We start from the raw sequence: 16,215 nt of genomic DNA, 5'->3' as shown, positions 1-16,215 counted from the left end.
TTCTTGTAATTCTTTACGTTTGACCATTAAAAGATACTTTGTCCCCTTACTGGCTTTTTCTTGTTCAAAATTTCACTTCAAGTTCCTAGTAACACAGAGCAAATGACTTGTCTAGTGCTCCAAATTTTGATGAGTTTACATCTTTCTCACTTCTCTAAACCTCTGTCTCCACAAATATGAAAGACAGAGCATCGTCCCCATTTTGTTATCTTTCTAAGCTCTCACCATTTACCTCACTACCTCTCCTACATACTTTCCTCCTTCCACATGACAATCCCCTGCCTACCCTCAGATGAGCTCTGTCAAATCTCACCCAAACCATGTAAGAAGGATGTACCCCACCACCCCTTTCACAGGCTACAGCGGAGTGTTGCCTGCTGCAGAGAGCAGTTGGTTTTACAACACCATTACAGGAACAGAAAAAGTCAAGGAACTGGCATATCAAAGGGGTGGTAATATCCAGCTGAAGGGAAAGGGTACTAACAGGTCAGATCAACCCAACAAAATCTCCAGCATTCACTTGCTTAGGCCCTTGGTCTACTTTCTTCTCCACTTCACTGTTCTTACCTACTTTCTAGCTCCTCACTTTCCTGGCTTACTTCTTCAGGTACTCTCCTTCTCAGCAGTTTCCCCAAAAATCCGATTCCTAGAGAACCTGCATCTCACCGTGAAGTGCTTACCACCTCCTAGAGATCTCAGCCCTAAAATATAGGGTACAATTGCCATCTTCATCACAAACAGACACTGCCATTTGCTACTTTGAGCTCTGCTCATTTTCACAGTCCATTGTTTTGTGGTTTCCTTAGTGTTTTTAAATTTATTTTTTTTTTTTAAGCTACATCACCCTGTAACACAACACTTGCATTTTCCCAGTTTATATTCCAGGTTTGTTTGATTTCTCTCCTTTCTTATTGGTTGGCAAGCCATTACCAAAGAACAAGATTAAAGCAAGTGGTATAACCAGTGTACATATAAGCAGCATGCGCATGCACATTGGTGCTATTCACTACTTCCGAAATTAAATTACTTTATATATATGTAATTTTTAATATGACTTATAAGCACTTTTACTACTATTAGGAATTGCTTTTTTCTTTTTTAAAAAAGGAGCAAAAGCAGAAATATGAAACATTAAAGCAGGTTTTAGTTCATCAAAATACAGATTAAGGCTTTCAAACCAATCTTAACTTTACCAAGGTACTTCCCCCCCCCCCCCAAAATTTTAAAAATCCACCTATCTTCTTTATCCAGGCCTACACCTTTCTAGCTTAGTCTATTCTGGGGTTTCACCTGGGGTGATGAATGGTCACCCTCCCCCCCCAAAAAAAAGAAAGAAGACCCAAACCTTTTATGCCACACTATCTTCAGTATTCCTTCTCTTTTAAAACATGCCACTCTAGCTGCTACTGACATAAAATATACCTCCACCAGGAGCTGAGTGCAACTGAAAGACAGCATTCTGCCTGAACTCTCTCAGAGAACTTGGAGGAAAAAATATTTTTAATTTATTAAATTCAAGAAAGTATTGATTCAAATTGTCCCAGAAAATAAAGGAAACATGAGTTTGAGTGAAAAGGTAAAGACGACCCACTGAGAACAATCATCAACCTGCGAAGCCAACTATGTGTCTGCCCATGAACCAGGGCAGAAAATGAACCAGGTAGAGGAAGCACTGTAGACCAGGTCAGCATACACTTCTACCATTTAAAATACAGAGGTGATATTAAACTCACAAACATAGATCACTGTAAGTGTGCAACCATACACGGTGGTCCATTATAAGCCAGGTTAAAAACATTGTAAAAACAACCATACACAAACAGAATCACTGTAACAGAATTCATGTAACATCACAGTCTTAAAACTAGGAACATTTTTCACAGTTAGGTCCTATAGTATGCCTTATGGATTCCCCTACCACAAGAAAGGGGATCAAAAGTGGAACTTTTGGAAGAAATTAGCATTTATTAAACCCTCTTATCACCAAGCCAAAACGCAGCAGCCAGTTTGATCTAACCCAAGGACAGGTGTCAAGTGGTACCTCTATGCTCTTCATCCCAGGGTATTCTCAAACTGCTGAGGATGAAGACAAGTTCTAATAGCTCAGCAAACCAAAAATTCAAGGTAAGCCAGATCGAAGTTTAAATAGTTTCGTGATAGTGACACACCCAGAATGAATTGAACAGGGCATCCATCAAATTTCCCTCCTTTCCTATGTCTCACTTTCCCCTTCTCTCCCTACCCCACACACTAGCTCTCCTACTGTGACAACACATGCTGCTATAAACCACTGCTCCCTCACACTTCTGAGCCGTCACCCAGGATAACAATGCTCAAACTATGCTGACAACAAATCTACCAGCATAATGTCAGCCATAACCTAAACGAGCTCTTCATGACATCTGTATACTCAGTTTGTCCCTGTGTGTCTACAAGACATCACCTATAAGAAATGTAAAACATGGTCAGGGGCCCACAGTCCAGAGAAAGTCCTGAAGATGTGCATTTGGCAGTGTTGCGTGAAGGGGGAAAGAAACCCAGGCTACTGTTCTCACCTACATTGCTGGTTCTGCCTACTCTAGCTGCTTTGCTTTCAACAGAAGATAGAATTAATAAATTAGGAAAGTAGTAGAGTTTTATTAACTGACAGCACATTCCTTGAACTGATCACACTTTCCAAAAACCAAACATTTTAACTGTAGACAAATCACAAAAATAGAAGTTAATTTACGTAATTTTTCTTCCCCCAGAAAACAAAACCGAACAAAATCAGACAACTATTAGGTCGGTTTCAACCCAATTACTTCAATTAGTGGGGCTTTTCTTTCAATTAATGGGGCTTTTAATCTTTCTTGAAATGCACTAAAGCAGATTCCAATGTAAATGAAGTCTAAATAGAAGGGCAAATAAAAAAGGGGAGGGGGGGTTATCCAGTCTATCAGATCCAAATGTTAAAACCAGATGGGGGGGGGGGGGGGGGGGGGGGGAAACACCCAAACCCAAAAACCAAACAATCCCAAAACCAACAAAAATCCCCACTACTCTTGCCTCTGTCCCATCTTGGATCCACAATTATGGGCAAAATTGCTAACACATGGGAAATAGCGACTATGATGAATCCACTAGTCGTATTAGGGAGAACAACAAACAGATGTAAGAAAAAACATTGCAAATAAGAGAAATAAAAGCTGACCGAGCCCATTTTTTTAAAAACCCAATGACTGAGAAATCTTTTAAAAATTAGAACTAGATAAGGATTAAAAAGATGATGCTGAAGTCCATTAAAGTATATTTGAACTACAAAATTATTACTCCCCAGAAGAAATAACAATCTATCTACGTACGAAAATAGATACACATACATATACTTAATTTGTATTTAATTTACATTCATTCTGAACTCCAATGAGAACAGACTGAAGGACGTGTGTTGCCTGCAGACTGAATCCCAAAACCCCAACAATTTAATTTTGAAATACACAGTGAGGAAAAAAAACCAAACCCACCCAGCAAATGCAACCAACAGGCAAGCAGCCTCTCAAGCAGGCTTGGTAATTCTCCATTTGTTCCACTCCATTTCATACCCAGAAAAAAAAAAACAAACAGAACAGATCAAAGAAGATTCCAGACGGCTGATTTTTATCTTCCTGGCAACTGGAATCATTTCATCCATTTGGCAAAAGTAGATGATGAAAGTTATAACACTTTTCTCAAACTGCCAAATGCCACAAGAAAAGCTTTGGGCATCTGCCACTAATCTGAAACACTATGATGGAAGCTGCTAACTGCATCAGTCCACTTACTAGGATTTCTAAATGTTTATAATTGAAAGAGGAAAAATGGGCTGATTACTTCAAGCCAAGCTCAATGTTACAAGTCACAATTAGCAAGGAGTTGGTCACTGTTCCATCTGTCTGAGCAAAGACCACGAGAAAGAAAAAAGAATCCACAACAAAAATGCTGTCACAAAAGGGGCCATGAGAAAAGCATCTACAGAGTCTGGGTAGGAAGAAAGCATGATGAAACGCTGCAGCGCACCACTGCACCATCATATTACTTTAAAAGTGATGTCTGACTACAGCTTACAAGAGAGCAGGCCCGTCACAGCTGAGGGAAAAGGGGAAAGTGAGGACACATTCCAAAAGGCACTGCAAACTGAACTGGTCTCCTTGAGATCTTGCAGGAAAAACTCCCTTTGTGATTCTCCTCAGAGCCACCATGGCAAGAGAATCATGGTATGACTTCGACCTGAGGAAGAAAGGCCAGTGTTTTATCCAGGTCCTGTGACAGCTAGAGCAACTGGCTCTAGCCAAGGGAGCCTTCCATTCCAGGCGGCAAATTGGGAGCTGCAGCAGCTAAAAGAAACCAAGGACCTTTAACAGATCAGTTCTGCAGTATTTGGAAGACACATTTCCCCAACACTGGGCATCATCATCCTGAAAGCAGTTGCTGTCGATGAAGGGTACAACTTGAGTCTTCTACCATCTTCACTCTTGTAATTGAAATGTGCAGGCAGGCGTTGGTATCCTGCATGGAGCTATGCTATGGCTTATATTTGATGACATTCAAGAACTGAGGAAGGGGTACAAACACTGCAGAAACCACCACTGGTGAGCTAATGGCTTTGTAAGGGAAATCTATGCAATTGGAACCTGTTGGACAATCTTCAGACTCCAATCCGATTGAACTTATAAATTTTGTTCAACTTATTAATCAGAGGCTGTCTACACTACAAATGGCCCAAAAGGAGAAATACTGTTCTGTCAGGACAGTCTAAGTGGTCTAGTGGTCTCTCTCTTTTTTTTTTTTTGAGTGTCTTCTGCCCTGGAGTATTAATCTGTCCCAGGGCACCTCATGCACCAAACCCTCCTGGGAGTGCTAACTCAATTACGTCTCATTTTCAAAGCCCTCTACTCTGCCCTCAGGCAAATACACTAACCTATCAGGCCCCAAGGTAGAGGATGGGCACTATCAAAGAAAAAAGCTACTTATAACTCAGGAGTGCTCAGCATTAAAACAACTCTTTTTATCAAAGCAGTGGAATGGCAGAATAGACAATCATGAGAAGTATGATGATGCTGAGACTTGCCACCTCTGGGCTTCCAGAAACCACTTAAAATACAAGGTCTTCTAAACTGCCTTGATTATGTCAGAAATGCGTAAGCAGAGGTTAAGAAAAGGCCAGCAAACTATCCTGATCTTCCCTAAAGCTGCTTTGCATTTAAGGAGCTGTGGTCAAGCAAAATGAGACATGGCATTGGAGAATGACCAGTCCTGCTACTGTCCCCTCAAAATTTCACAATGTTCTTGTGCAAGCAGAATGGAGGAATTTGGCAAACTGCTAAAGCACCTGTAGGACCAGACATCCCCCCATGCCCCATGATGTCTGTTATACAGCTGAAGTCCCACCTGCTAAACAAGGTTGTAATATCTGACAAGACCATCTTCTCCTTTCCAGGTAAAAATCAAAATAACAGCAGAACAGGTAAAATTCTGGAAAAGCCGGAGAAAAGAAGGGGAAGAGAGTGAAAGGAGCAAAGGGAGATTTGTTGCTTATGGAAAGAATTGTTTGCAGTATGGAAATTTCTTCTCTCTACAAAGGAATAGAAACAGAGGAGAGAAACACCAACAGACTGACCTTTATATTTGTTTAAGAAAAAAAAACAACAACTAAACCAAACAGAGATGATTGAACTAACAATGTCTTCAATTCCAATTTTGGATAGACGTGACAGGCTCACAAGCTAGAACTTCTGCACAAAGTAATAGTGTAAATCAGGGAAGAAAAAGAGCCATCAGTCTAGTCTAGTCTTAAACTTCAAGTATAAGAGTTTGTGTAGATATTAAAACTAAACTGTAAGCACAGAGTTGACCCAGAATCATATTCATGTCTTCTTTTAAATTGTATTGGGCTGAGTACACAAAAAAAGCAGTTTGTTATCCTGCACTTTAAATTACTAAATTGGAACACAGTCTAGACTGCTTTATCTTGCTGAATTCTACATATTCCTTCAAGGTGTAAAACATGATGTGTGTATTGTTTTAAGGATGTCGGGAAACTGTGGATGTAAGACTAGCAATTGCTGAAAAGAGATTATAAAGGTGGTGATACATCAGTGGCAAAGATTAGTACAAGCTTTTATTTGCCCAAGTTTTAATTAGCCATGCTATTGCCCTTTTTCAGCTTTATTTTAAATTAAAGGTCTATATGAAAATAATGAAAATTTGAATCTGGAGAGACACTTCAGAAAAATTTTGATGACATCAGGGGTATTTACACTGACAGCAGCATTATGGAATTCACAGTATTTTTAAATTAAGGATATGGCTCAATAATTGCCAGTCCTGTGCGCTTACATTCTAATTGAAATTTTACATTCTGGCATAAACTATGAATTCTAAATATAGGCACGGTCTTTTCCTTGGAACTTGCTGTACAAATACATCAATTATAACAATTTAATTGGACATGCTTTTATTGTATTAAAAATAGCTGTTTGAAGAGTTCTAGCCAGTCAGTTCAGTACTGTCAATGGCAAATGCTAAAACATTTCAAATTGCTTGTGTTACCTTTAAGGAATGCAGTAATTTTCAAGAGTCAAACAGAATGAATAATCTACGTGATTACTTAACTAATCTACTCATATTTTGTATGTAGCTGTCTGATGATTTACTATTTCATTATTCCATTAATGGAATCAGCTAATAAAACATGAATACAAAGTCCAACTACTTTGGAGTCATCAAAATCCCACAGTGGCATTATTTTCCAAAATAAAGATTTGACTCCTCACATGATAGTGAGAGAAGACATAAACTGAGAGAAAGCATAGTTTCTCATTTGTTTAACATGGCCAACCCCTCAGCATGTTATCTCTCCTTCCTCCTCCCTATTTTAAAGTTTTTTTATGCGAGTAATTTGGGGAACATCGACAGAAGTGCAGAAGCAGGGCACACTTGGTAATATACACCATCACAAGATGAAGAGACATGCTTCCTAGAGCAATGCACAGAGAGCTGGGGGAAAGAGGCCAGCAATGAAGGATGCCTTACAATTACTGTTTCCACACAGAATTCCTTTGAGATCAATAATGCAAGAATCCCATTCATTTTGATGGGATTCATTTATTTTTGAATGTTATGAAAAGTAACTGCAGCACATAACACAGGCACAGTAATAACTTCACTAGAGTACACCGGTCATTGTAATTTGGATCACCGTGAAAGCGTTTTTTTTAATTACAAAAGAAAACAAGCCTTAGAATTGGCTGGAAGGACATCAGTATTTAAAGAGATGTGTTGCATAATGTCTGCCACTGAAACCTTTGAAACAGGAAACAAATACTCTGCAAATTAAGATATGAATGCATTTACAAAGTTTCAATGCGGAATTAACGGACTGGGGAAAGAAAAACATTCTGGAAAAGCACTGATCCATCAAAGTACTCAGGCAACTTAAAGCATAGAAGCAGTCCTACTGAAATAAGAGGGGGAAGATTTGAAGGTAAAAACATGCCCATGCTTAAATATCCTTCTGTTTATATGTTGAGTCATCTACTAATTGTCTTTACAAACAATTACCCTTTTTCAAGTTTAAATAAAATTTCAGAGAACACTTTTAAATTTCTGGTGAATTTAAAAGCATCTCCTATCTTAAACTAGGACCTAGAGAATGGAATCTGGAAAAAAATTTCAAGACTTATTTTTAGATTTACATTTGGTGATTTGTGTTATGCCTTATTTCATAGAACATGTAACTAAAAATCTTTCTGGCAAGCAATGACACAGAATTAGGGCTGAAAGGATCTCATCAAAAGGTCACCCACACCAATATTTATCAACCTCTTTGAATTTTAAATTCTCTTAAGCCTTTCTGAAAAAATTTCAGAGGACATTTTGAGCAGTGTCATCACAATTCATTTCTGACCCAATCAAAATCAGGTCTAACTTTGAACATCTGTAAATTTTTTCCCCACTTTGCTTCTCTAAAGTTTGTGGCTTATTTTTGTTCAGCTGAAATTTCTTACAGCTGCTTCTGATGTCCTATGGTTCACTGACCATATACAGATCTAGCCCGTCCTACTGCCTAGTATGTGATCAACCATATCTGACAGGTAATTATCTAATTTAAAATTCTCCAGTAGCAGAGATGCCACAATCTCTCCAGCCAAACTACCACAGAGGTTTAACTACTTCAACTTTTGGATTTGCCTAATGACAATTTAAACCCTACAGCAGCACAAACTTGCTATTTTTTTTTCATCCTAATTAGGATGAATCGCCAACAGATCATTTCCTTCTCTCGTGACAAACTTTTTAATGCATTAAAGGCTTATTAATGACTCTCTTCTCCACAGGCTTCACAACTCACTCCCTCTTACCCATCCTCACTGGACATGTTTTCTAAACCTCTATTCATTTCTGCTGCTCTCCTCTGAAGTTTTTCCAACCGTCCACACTCTTCATAAACTATATGTACCAAAACCTTGGGACTTCAGCAAGACTATTTCCCCCTTCTTTGAGGCTGTTTCTCTGTATATACATCCCAGTACAATGACTGCCTTTTTAGTATCAGTATGACATTGTTAACTCCTGTTTCTTTCCCACATAACTGTTACCTGGGTAGCTGTTGCTGGTTTTGTATTTGTATTTTCTATTTGTTTGATGAACAGTTGCACATTTTTTTACAGTTCTCGTTTGACTGTGACTCTTCTCTTTTGCCCGTGAACTACTTTCAGTGTACTGTTTTCCAACCATCTGATATCCACTTCATCTAGACTAGAAAGGTACTACGTTGCACAGTAAGAAATAATACTGAGAGTGAAGATTATATACATGCTTATTAAGATTCAATTTTTAAATTCATAATAATTAGTAAACACTAAGTTTGCACTGTCTTTCACCCTAGGCGTTCCAATTAAACTTCTGGAAACTGTAACTCCTAGGTCTGAAGGGAGACAAGCACTCCTCTGCATTACATGCTTGGAAAAAGAAGAGACTGAAACTGCACAGAAATGAAAACCAACAGGCCCTGAGGTCTCCCATGGAACTGGAGCATACAAACTGACACCAACCAAGAAGAGGAAGAGCAATAAATATTGTCAAGCAAAAATAAATGTTCATTTAAACCATCAATATTCAATCAGAATAAATGCCAAATTCTAAAGTCTATGTATCTATCCACTGCTTCCTTCTCAGCCACAAGGCCTGTCAGAGAAGAAAATTAGATTGTTTTGACATAATTTGGTCTCGACAAATCTGTGTTGGCTGTTACAATTGGCCTATACAATTTGAGATGTCAAAAGATTTATATCATTGAAAAGGTAGGGCCAATAATAGAAGTTCTGATGGGCCTAATGAGAGTATTGTAATAAAGAAATCACTCAAAGGAACTTGGTTCAGCAAAGCAAGCACTCAAAAAAATGCAGCAAATATTTAGCCAACTTCCTAAAAGAGAATTACTTCTACTCTAAATTTATGCACACTGTATTGAGGAAAGCATGAGCTAAATGTATGTAACACAATATAAATCTCAGGAGACAAGAAATTCCTTTCCTTTTAACATTGCTCTTCTTGTGCAGTAAACTTGGTGACTGGCAGTACGTTTTCACCCAAATATGCACACATACAAAATTACAGATACATCTCACTCCCCCAGTGACTTTATAACATGTTGCTAGGTAACAGTGCATACAAGTCAGGTTTCAAGACCTTTAGTAAGTCACCATAAAATAACTGCATAGGCCTTTTGCATGAATGATGTACATTTGTATCCTTTTTCTGATGCCAACAGATCAGACATTGAAAACATAACCGTCTGCCAAACTGTAAACAGCTCCCCATCAACTGCTACATGAAAAACAACACATCAAAATCTTGTATGTTTTCTCAGCTTTCAGGCTTTCCCCTCTCTCCTGCTTTCTGCTCTCATTCTTGCTACATGCAGCCATCATGAGCACTAACATCTACAGGTCAATACAGTTGATGTGTTGAGCCACTTAGTGCACAGCAACCCAAATTTAAGATAGACATCAGAACATCAACATATATGGGACAGCTGTCAGACAACATAAAAAATGGATTTCATATAGAGTCCATCTGAAACTCAAGTAAAAAAAATATACAAGCAAAAAACCATATAAGCAAATCAAAACACTCATCCTCGCTCATTTTGTGTTGGTCATAATAATAAATGATATCAACAGACTTTTTTTTTTTTTAAAAAAAAAAAAAAGGGGAGGTTTCTTTGACTTCTTCCAACCCATACAGCAAACCATTTGTGCCAGCCCATGTCCTGCTTGTCCTCAGGTCTTTTCCTGGCTGGCTCCACAAAGCCTCAGGTTTGGTTTCTTGTGTTTTCCCATTCCATTCTCTTCCCCACAGAACTGCGATGCCAGAGGTATAACAGTTTGGGCAGATAAGGACAGCAATCCTCTCCAGAATAAATGGCTGTGGTTTCACCTAGGCAATGGCATTAGGACAGAGCTAATTCCTTAGTCTACCTGACAATAAAATTTGCTAAAATCAACTTACATTCCGTTTAAAGGAAAAAGGTGACCAATTATTCTCTATTGAGAAGGGCGTCTTCTATTGCCAAAGTCTAAAACTTGCCATAGAGACTGCCATCTCCTTGTGAAACAGAAGTTTCTTCAGTGACATTTTTCTTGAATTCTTTCTCTTTAAAAATTAAAGGCCAATTTGGAAATAATTTAGGATAGAACATCCCCCCCAGCATGTCCACAGTTCTGAAGTGTCCGGTCAAATCAATAAAGGAGCACATAAAACATAATAGATTCACCCTTAAACACATCTTCCACTTCAGTCTTACCTACGAATATCATTCTTACAGCAACAATCTGACAGTGAAAGAAAACACAATAAACACATGCTTTGCGTTAGATATGGATTTCAATTAAAATTGTAAAAAAATGTAAAAGCTGTCCATGAATCTCTAGGATTATCTTTTTGAAGTGTTAATAACCAAGAAATGCAGTAATATTCATACTTCACACATATTTACTAGTTAGACCTCAAATACTATTCTGAGAGGAAGGTGACCAATATTTCATTGGTCCTATTTAACAATTGGGTAAAGGCAGAGAACTTAAAGAGATTAATTTTCTTACATGCTGGGCAAGCCTCAGTGATTTCAAAAAGAGAACTACAGGCATTCAGCATGCCTGAAAAACACACCAAATGAGATTGCCAAGGTAATTCTCAACCAACATGAAAGACTGGATAAAAAGTTCTCACTCTCAATCCCAGAAATTAAACAGCAAAATCCCTCTCTCTCACCGCTTCCCCTCTTCCCTCCGTCATGCACGTCTCCTTATCAGAAGAAACAAGAAATTGTAAATTAAGAACTTGCAACATTTTTATCCCTGCAATTCCATGACTTAGCAAACCCAAGGCAAAGTGTTTCTTAGCCCATAAGGGAGCAGCTGATGCTGCCACTCACTGCTCAATTACCTGACAGCTTCATAAGAAAATCTGATGCCATCTTGACAGAGATGTCTTGGCTGAATAGTGCTGATGCTGTATTGGCCACAAACTCAGAGGAGTCTTTCATCTTTGTGTGGTTGGGGGCTCTGTCAACAGTGCTAAGAGCAAAAGGTGCAGCTGAGATGCCACTGTCATCTTTGGGCTCTTCCTTCACTAGTAAAGGTGGAATACCTCCGCTGGGCTGCCCAGCCACATCAGGTGTTTTAGATACAGATGCTGATCCCGTAAGGTCAGGTCCACCTCCTTCCCTCTGTGGTCCTGGGCAGGAGTCACTATTTAGCTGTGGTGACCCCTTCACCTCAGTTTCTGGTATTTCCTCCTTCACTTTGGATTCTGTCCTGAGGAAATGTTGATGGCAACGCATATGGAGTTTCAGGCTGAAGTGGCGGGAGGAGGTAAAGGGGCATAGCTGGCACTGAAAGGTCTCACCCCTGTCTTGGTGCTGATGAACCTGGTTCAAGAGGTGAAAGACAAAAGCATGTATGAAGAGAAACAGTTTACTAGCATTATAGAAATTTCAACTCTACACTTCTCACACCACCTAAAAAAACGTTAACCGAGTAAATCCTTCATTCTGAGCACTTAGAAAGAGGTCAGGCACTAAGAACAGTAGGATTCTTTCACACATAAGTCAAAGAACATAAACATCAGACTCGAAAAAAAATAAAATCAGGAACATCTGTTTCTGCAGCAGGGAAATGATGAAGTCTGCTTGGGATCAAACAGTCCTTACAAACAGATCCTGATGACCTGTCAGTGCATAAAAAGACTTCCAAGCTATAACTAGTAGCTTTCTTCATTAAAAAACAAACACCTATCTATTAAATGATCTACTAAGCATGATCACTCCGTGCAACCTCATAAACAACAATGGTTCAGAGCAATCCAGCAAAACACCAACCTGCATTGCAATGTCCATCATCAACTCATGTATCGTTAGAGTAAAAACACAGCACCTGGCCATACCAAGGTGCTGTTGAAAGAGTGTTTTTCAAATTAATTCTACCAGAAAATAAACAGCTCTGTTATAAAATACGAGCATGAGAGATGGCGTTTGCCATCTACTCTATTTTATCAGTCAATTAATGATCACAGTTAATCTACTGTCCTCATATTTTGACTGCAGGCTCTTCCTCATAGAGACTGCATGCTCCAGTATAACTACAATTAGTATCCTCAGGCCCGATCCTGATCAACTTTTAAAGAGAACTCTACCCATCGATCCATATGTAATGGTTTACATACTATTTGAACATACATGCTCAATATAAATTATATAAATATAATTATATAATTTCTTCCTTAACACAGTACTTGTGAAAGGGAAGGAATAATCGAGCCCAGTGTAATAGTTAGGTATACTGAAAAGTTTTTTCCCTATAGTTACACAAATTAATTTTAAATCCTGACAGTAGCACTCTGGGCTACTCCCTGCAGAAAGACTAGCAAATACATTTTTTTTTCCTCGCTAATTGATGAACATGTGATCAGGACAAACTGGCACCAGACTGAGCTCCACACATTCATTTTCACTTGTGACTTGAGTTGGTTGGAAACATTTCAGTGAGACAGATTTTTTGTTGCAAAATGACAATTTGTTGAATGCAAAATATTTCACCTGAAACATGAAGAGGTTTGATGAACCCCTGGCAAACAAAGCATGATTTCCCTACCCTACTGAGTGGCACTCTACCTCCTGCTCCCTGGGCTTGGCTCAGAAGCAGCCAGCTGTGCCAGGAATCCAAGGCTTGCTGCTATACCCTGGGAGTCCAAAAGCCCCAAGAACTCCAGCTCTAATCAAAGCTCAGCTCTACACCAGGGAGCCTGGAAAACCTAGCTTTAGCTAAGGCTTTCAGCACTTTCCAGTTTCCTGCAGAGCTGAGATCTAGATCCCGAGAGCCCTGGTGCAGACACTGCAGGTCTCTGGGGTAACAGCAGCACTTCCCAAACACATCTCTCTCAAAATTCAGGTTGGAGCTTCCCATGGTTGCAGATTTGGCTCAGTTGATTTTCTATACATTGTAAGAGGAACTGAGTCACAAGCTCATATCCAACACTGCATGCTCTACACACACAGGACCTAAATTCAGGTCTGCTAAAATGTGAAGCTGGGAGACATCTCTCTTCTAGTTCTTTTTGCTTTCAATGAAGACCCATTTCATTAGTGCTGTATAACTTTTCATTCAGTAGTTCTTCAAGGGCTCCAGAGATTAGGTACTAAACAAACAGACAGCAAGAGAGAATTTCTCTTGGCCAGCCACTTTACAGATTGACATTCTCAGCATCATATAAACATGACATTTACCAACAAAGTAATTCTGGAATCTTATAACTGCACCTGACAACAAAAAAAAATATTAGAAGCTAATGCTAACCTGAGACAGTTTTAAAGCAACAACCTTGAAGAAGAATTAGCAGCATAATAAATCTAAGTATTAACAGGTTACCACAGAAATACCAACCAGATTGTCTGTCTGCACTCCTGGAAACAGGACGGTCTGTGAGCACAGCAGTATGTAAGCACTCTTCTTCATGAAGAGCACCGAGATGTACTAATGGTAGCAAGTACTCTCACCATGGCAACTTTATCTCTTACACCCACTGAGATTCTGTGTGCCAGGGTTTCTTTCCAGGATCCCCTTCAATCAACATTTCCCTGCCTACATATTTAACCACTTCTTCTGGAGGCCCCTTATCACAATCATCAATATGATGCCTTCTGAAGGCTGTCACTGCTGCAGTCAGGTGGCAAAGTGTGTGGGAGCCCACCTTCTCTTCCCAGGAGCACGGCATGCCACCCCTGCAATATCTTTTGAGAATGGATGAGAATACAGGGGACTGATTCATCCGATTTGGATTTTTCTCCTGCGTAAGGACAATAGTAGCACCACCAATGGATTTCTCATAAAATAAAGTACATTTATAACTTGCAGCCAAGGAATGACAGAATTCAAACCTAAATATTTGGAGTTTTGAAAGGAAGAATTTTATATCTATAAAAAAAACCCAAATACATGAAAAAACATCAAGTCCAATATTTAGCTACCAGTGTCCTGGGTACAGTCCTGCCATAAGACTTTATTTTTTTTTAATTCTCAGAACTAAATAATAATATTTATTTTAAATTTGAAGACTGTTAGAAATAGAAGCTAACAATGAAAGTCCCTTTAAAGGAAAAACTATCCCTTATTTTCTCATCCAACAGCAGCTGAAAGAGCCATGAATTGCCATTCTGTGCTATCTGGAGGGAAAAGTCAAGGCAGCAACTACTTGCTGCAGAATAAGAAACAAGAAACCCTGTAGAGCTACACAGAAAGCCACAGGGGAGATTCAGGGCACAAAATGTTGCAGTCCAAAAAGCCACCTTCTCCCTCCGTGAGACAGAGAAGGGCTCTTACACTGTGCTAATGCTACCCAAACCATCAGATGTCCTCTTTAGACTCAGCTAGGCTGTTCCCGCAAGAACCACAGGCAGGAAGAGACAAGAGGGCAGCTCACAGGTTTTCTCCAAAGTCTCAGCCTAAGGCCAGCTGCTGCCAGATTTTGATTTCTCTGAATTACACTGCAACACACCACAGCGCACAACCTGCTCAGAGAGAATGGTTCTTTCAAAATCCCATAAAACTACCATTTGACTTATGTCAGAAACATTTAAGGAATTCTACCTTCTGAGTTTATTTCATTTAACCACAGATATTCTCCTTGACCATGCAAAGTACTTACCATCTTTATTTTAACACCACAGTCTTCCCAATCTCAAATGATACTTTGTGGTTCTTTCAGTGTGTGCTTGATATGACATACACAGCAATTTTCAACAGAATACTACACTCCTTACAAACTTTAGGCCTAGCATGAGGACTTGGGTACAAATCATCTATTGGTCCAATTTATCTTTTTTTATTTGTTTCTTTCAGTTTCTCTTCTGTCTCCTCATTCTCACATTACAAGGAAAAAAAAAAAAAAAAGTGAGGCTGTTCAATTTATCTTCTCTATCACATGTATTATTTTGATCACATTGCCTTTCTATACCTGGCAGTCCCATTCTTTTCAGCTTCTTTCTTCAAAGAGAGTTCTTGCCATCCCACTAATGATTTTCATTGCCAGCTTTTAAAATCCCTTCTATTTCTGATACAGCTTTTTGATGCTGTGACCAGAACTGAATATCCTTTAAGTGGCAGCATACTGTATGTTAATAATAGCATTGTAATATTTTCAGGGTTATTTCTGGTTTATTCTACAGACACTCATATATCTAATGTGCTTTTAAACCAGGGCTGCACATGCCAAGAAAAGGTTTTCACTGAACTGTCTACAATACCCAGATATTTTCCATCAGTAGTTACAGTTCATTACATGAAACACCAGGTGCATTATTAGACTCTTGATTCCAAGGTGCAGTGCCTTGTATTTATAAAAAATAACTTCATTTGCCCCCTTGTTTATCTGTCAGCCAGGCCCTTTTCATTTCCTTTCAAGCTTTGCCTTTGCTAATCTTGATTCACGCACACAAGGTTGTATCATCTACAGTTCTCTTACCCACAGACATCATTTTGTGCAGATCACATTTGCTAAAATATGCACAGTTCCACTCAGTAATGGAACACCACTCTGTTAGCCTTTTGTCATGCTTAAAATTGCTGATTCCTTCCTACCCTTTGTTTTACTGTCTCTTGGTGAATTTCTTAATTTGCCGTAGTACATCACATTGCT

At 39.0% G+C, this 16,215-nt stretch overlaps 1 protein-coding gene across 5 annotated transcripts in view; it reads right to left on the bottom strand.

The window, feature by feature from the left end:
- Window positions 1–16,215, bottom strand: part of ZNF827 (zinc finger protein 827) — a 113,017-nt gene that overhangs the window by 59,489 nt on the left and 37,313 nt on the right. For all 5 annotated transcript variants that reach the window (XR_012633561.1, XM_074904988.1, XM_074904990.1 and 2 more), the window contains exon 4: window positions 11,470–11,953. Coding sequence is in view for 4 of the 5 variants with exons in the window: in XM_074904988.1 (XP_074761089.1) it covers window positions 11,470–11,953 (484 nt within the window). In the remaining variant the exon portion in view is untranslated. The remainder of the gene's footprint in view (window positions 1–11,469; window positions 11,954–16,215) is intronic.

Source organism: Athene noctua, chromosome 4, assembly GCF_965140245.1.
Source record: "Athene noctua chromosome 4, bAthNoc1.hap1.1, whole genome shotgun sequence".
In the NCBI taxonomy this organism is placed as follows: domain Eukaryota; kingdom Metazoa; phylum Chordata; class Aves; order Strigiformes; family Strigidae; genus Athene; species Athene noctua.
This window is presented reverse-complemented; position numbering and strand designations above follow the sequence as displayed.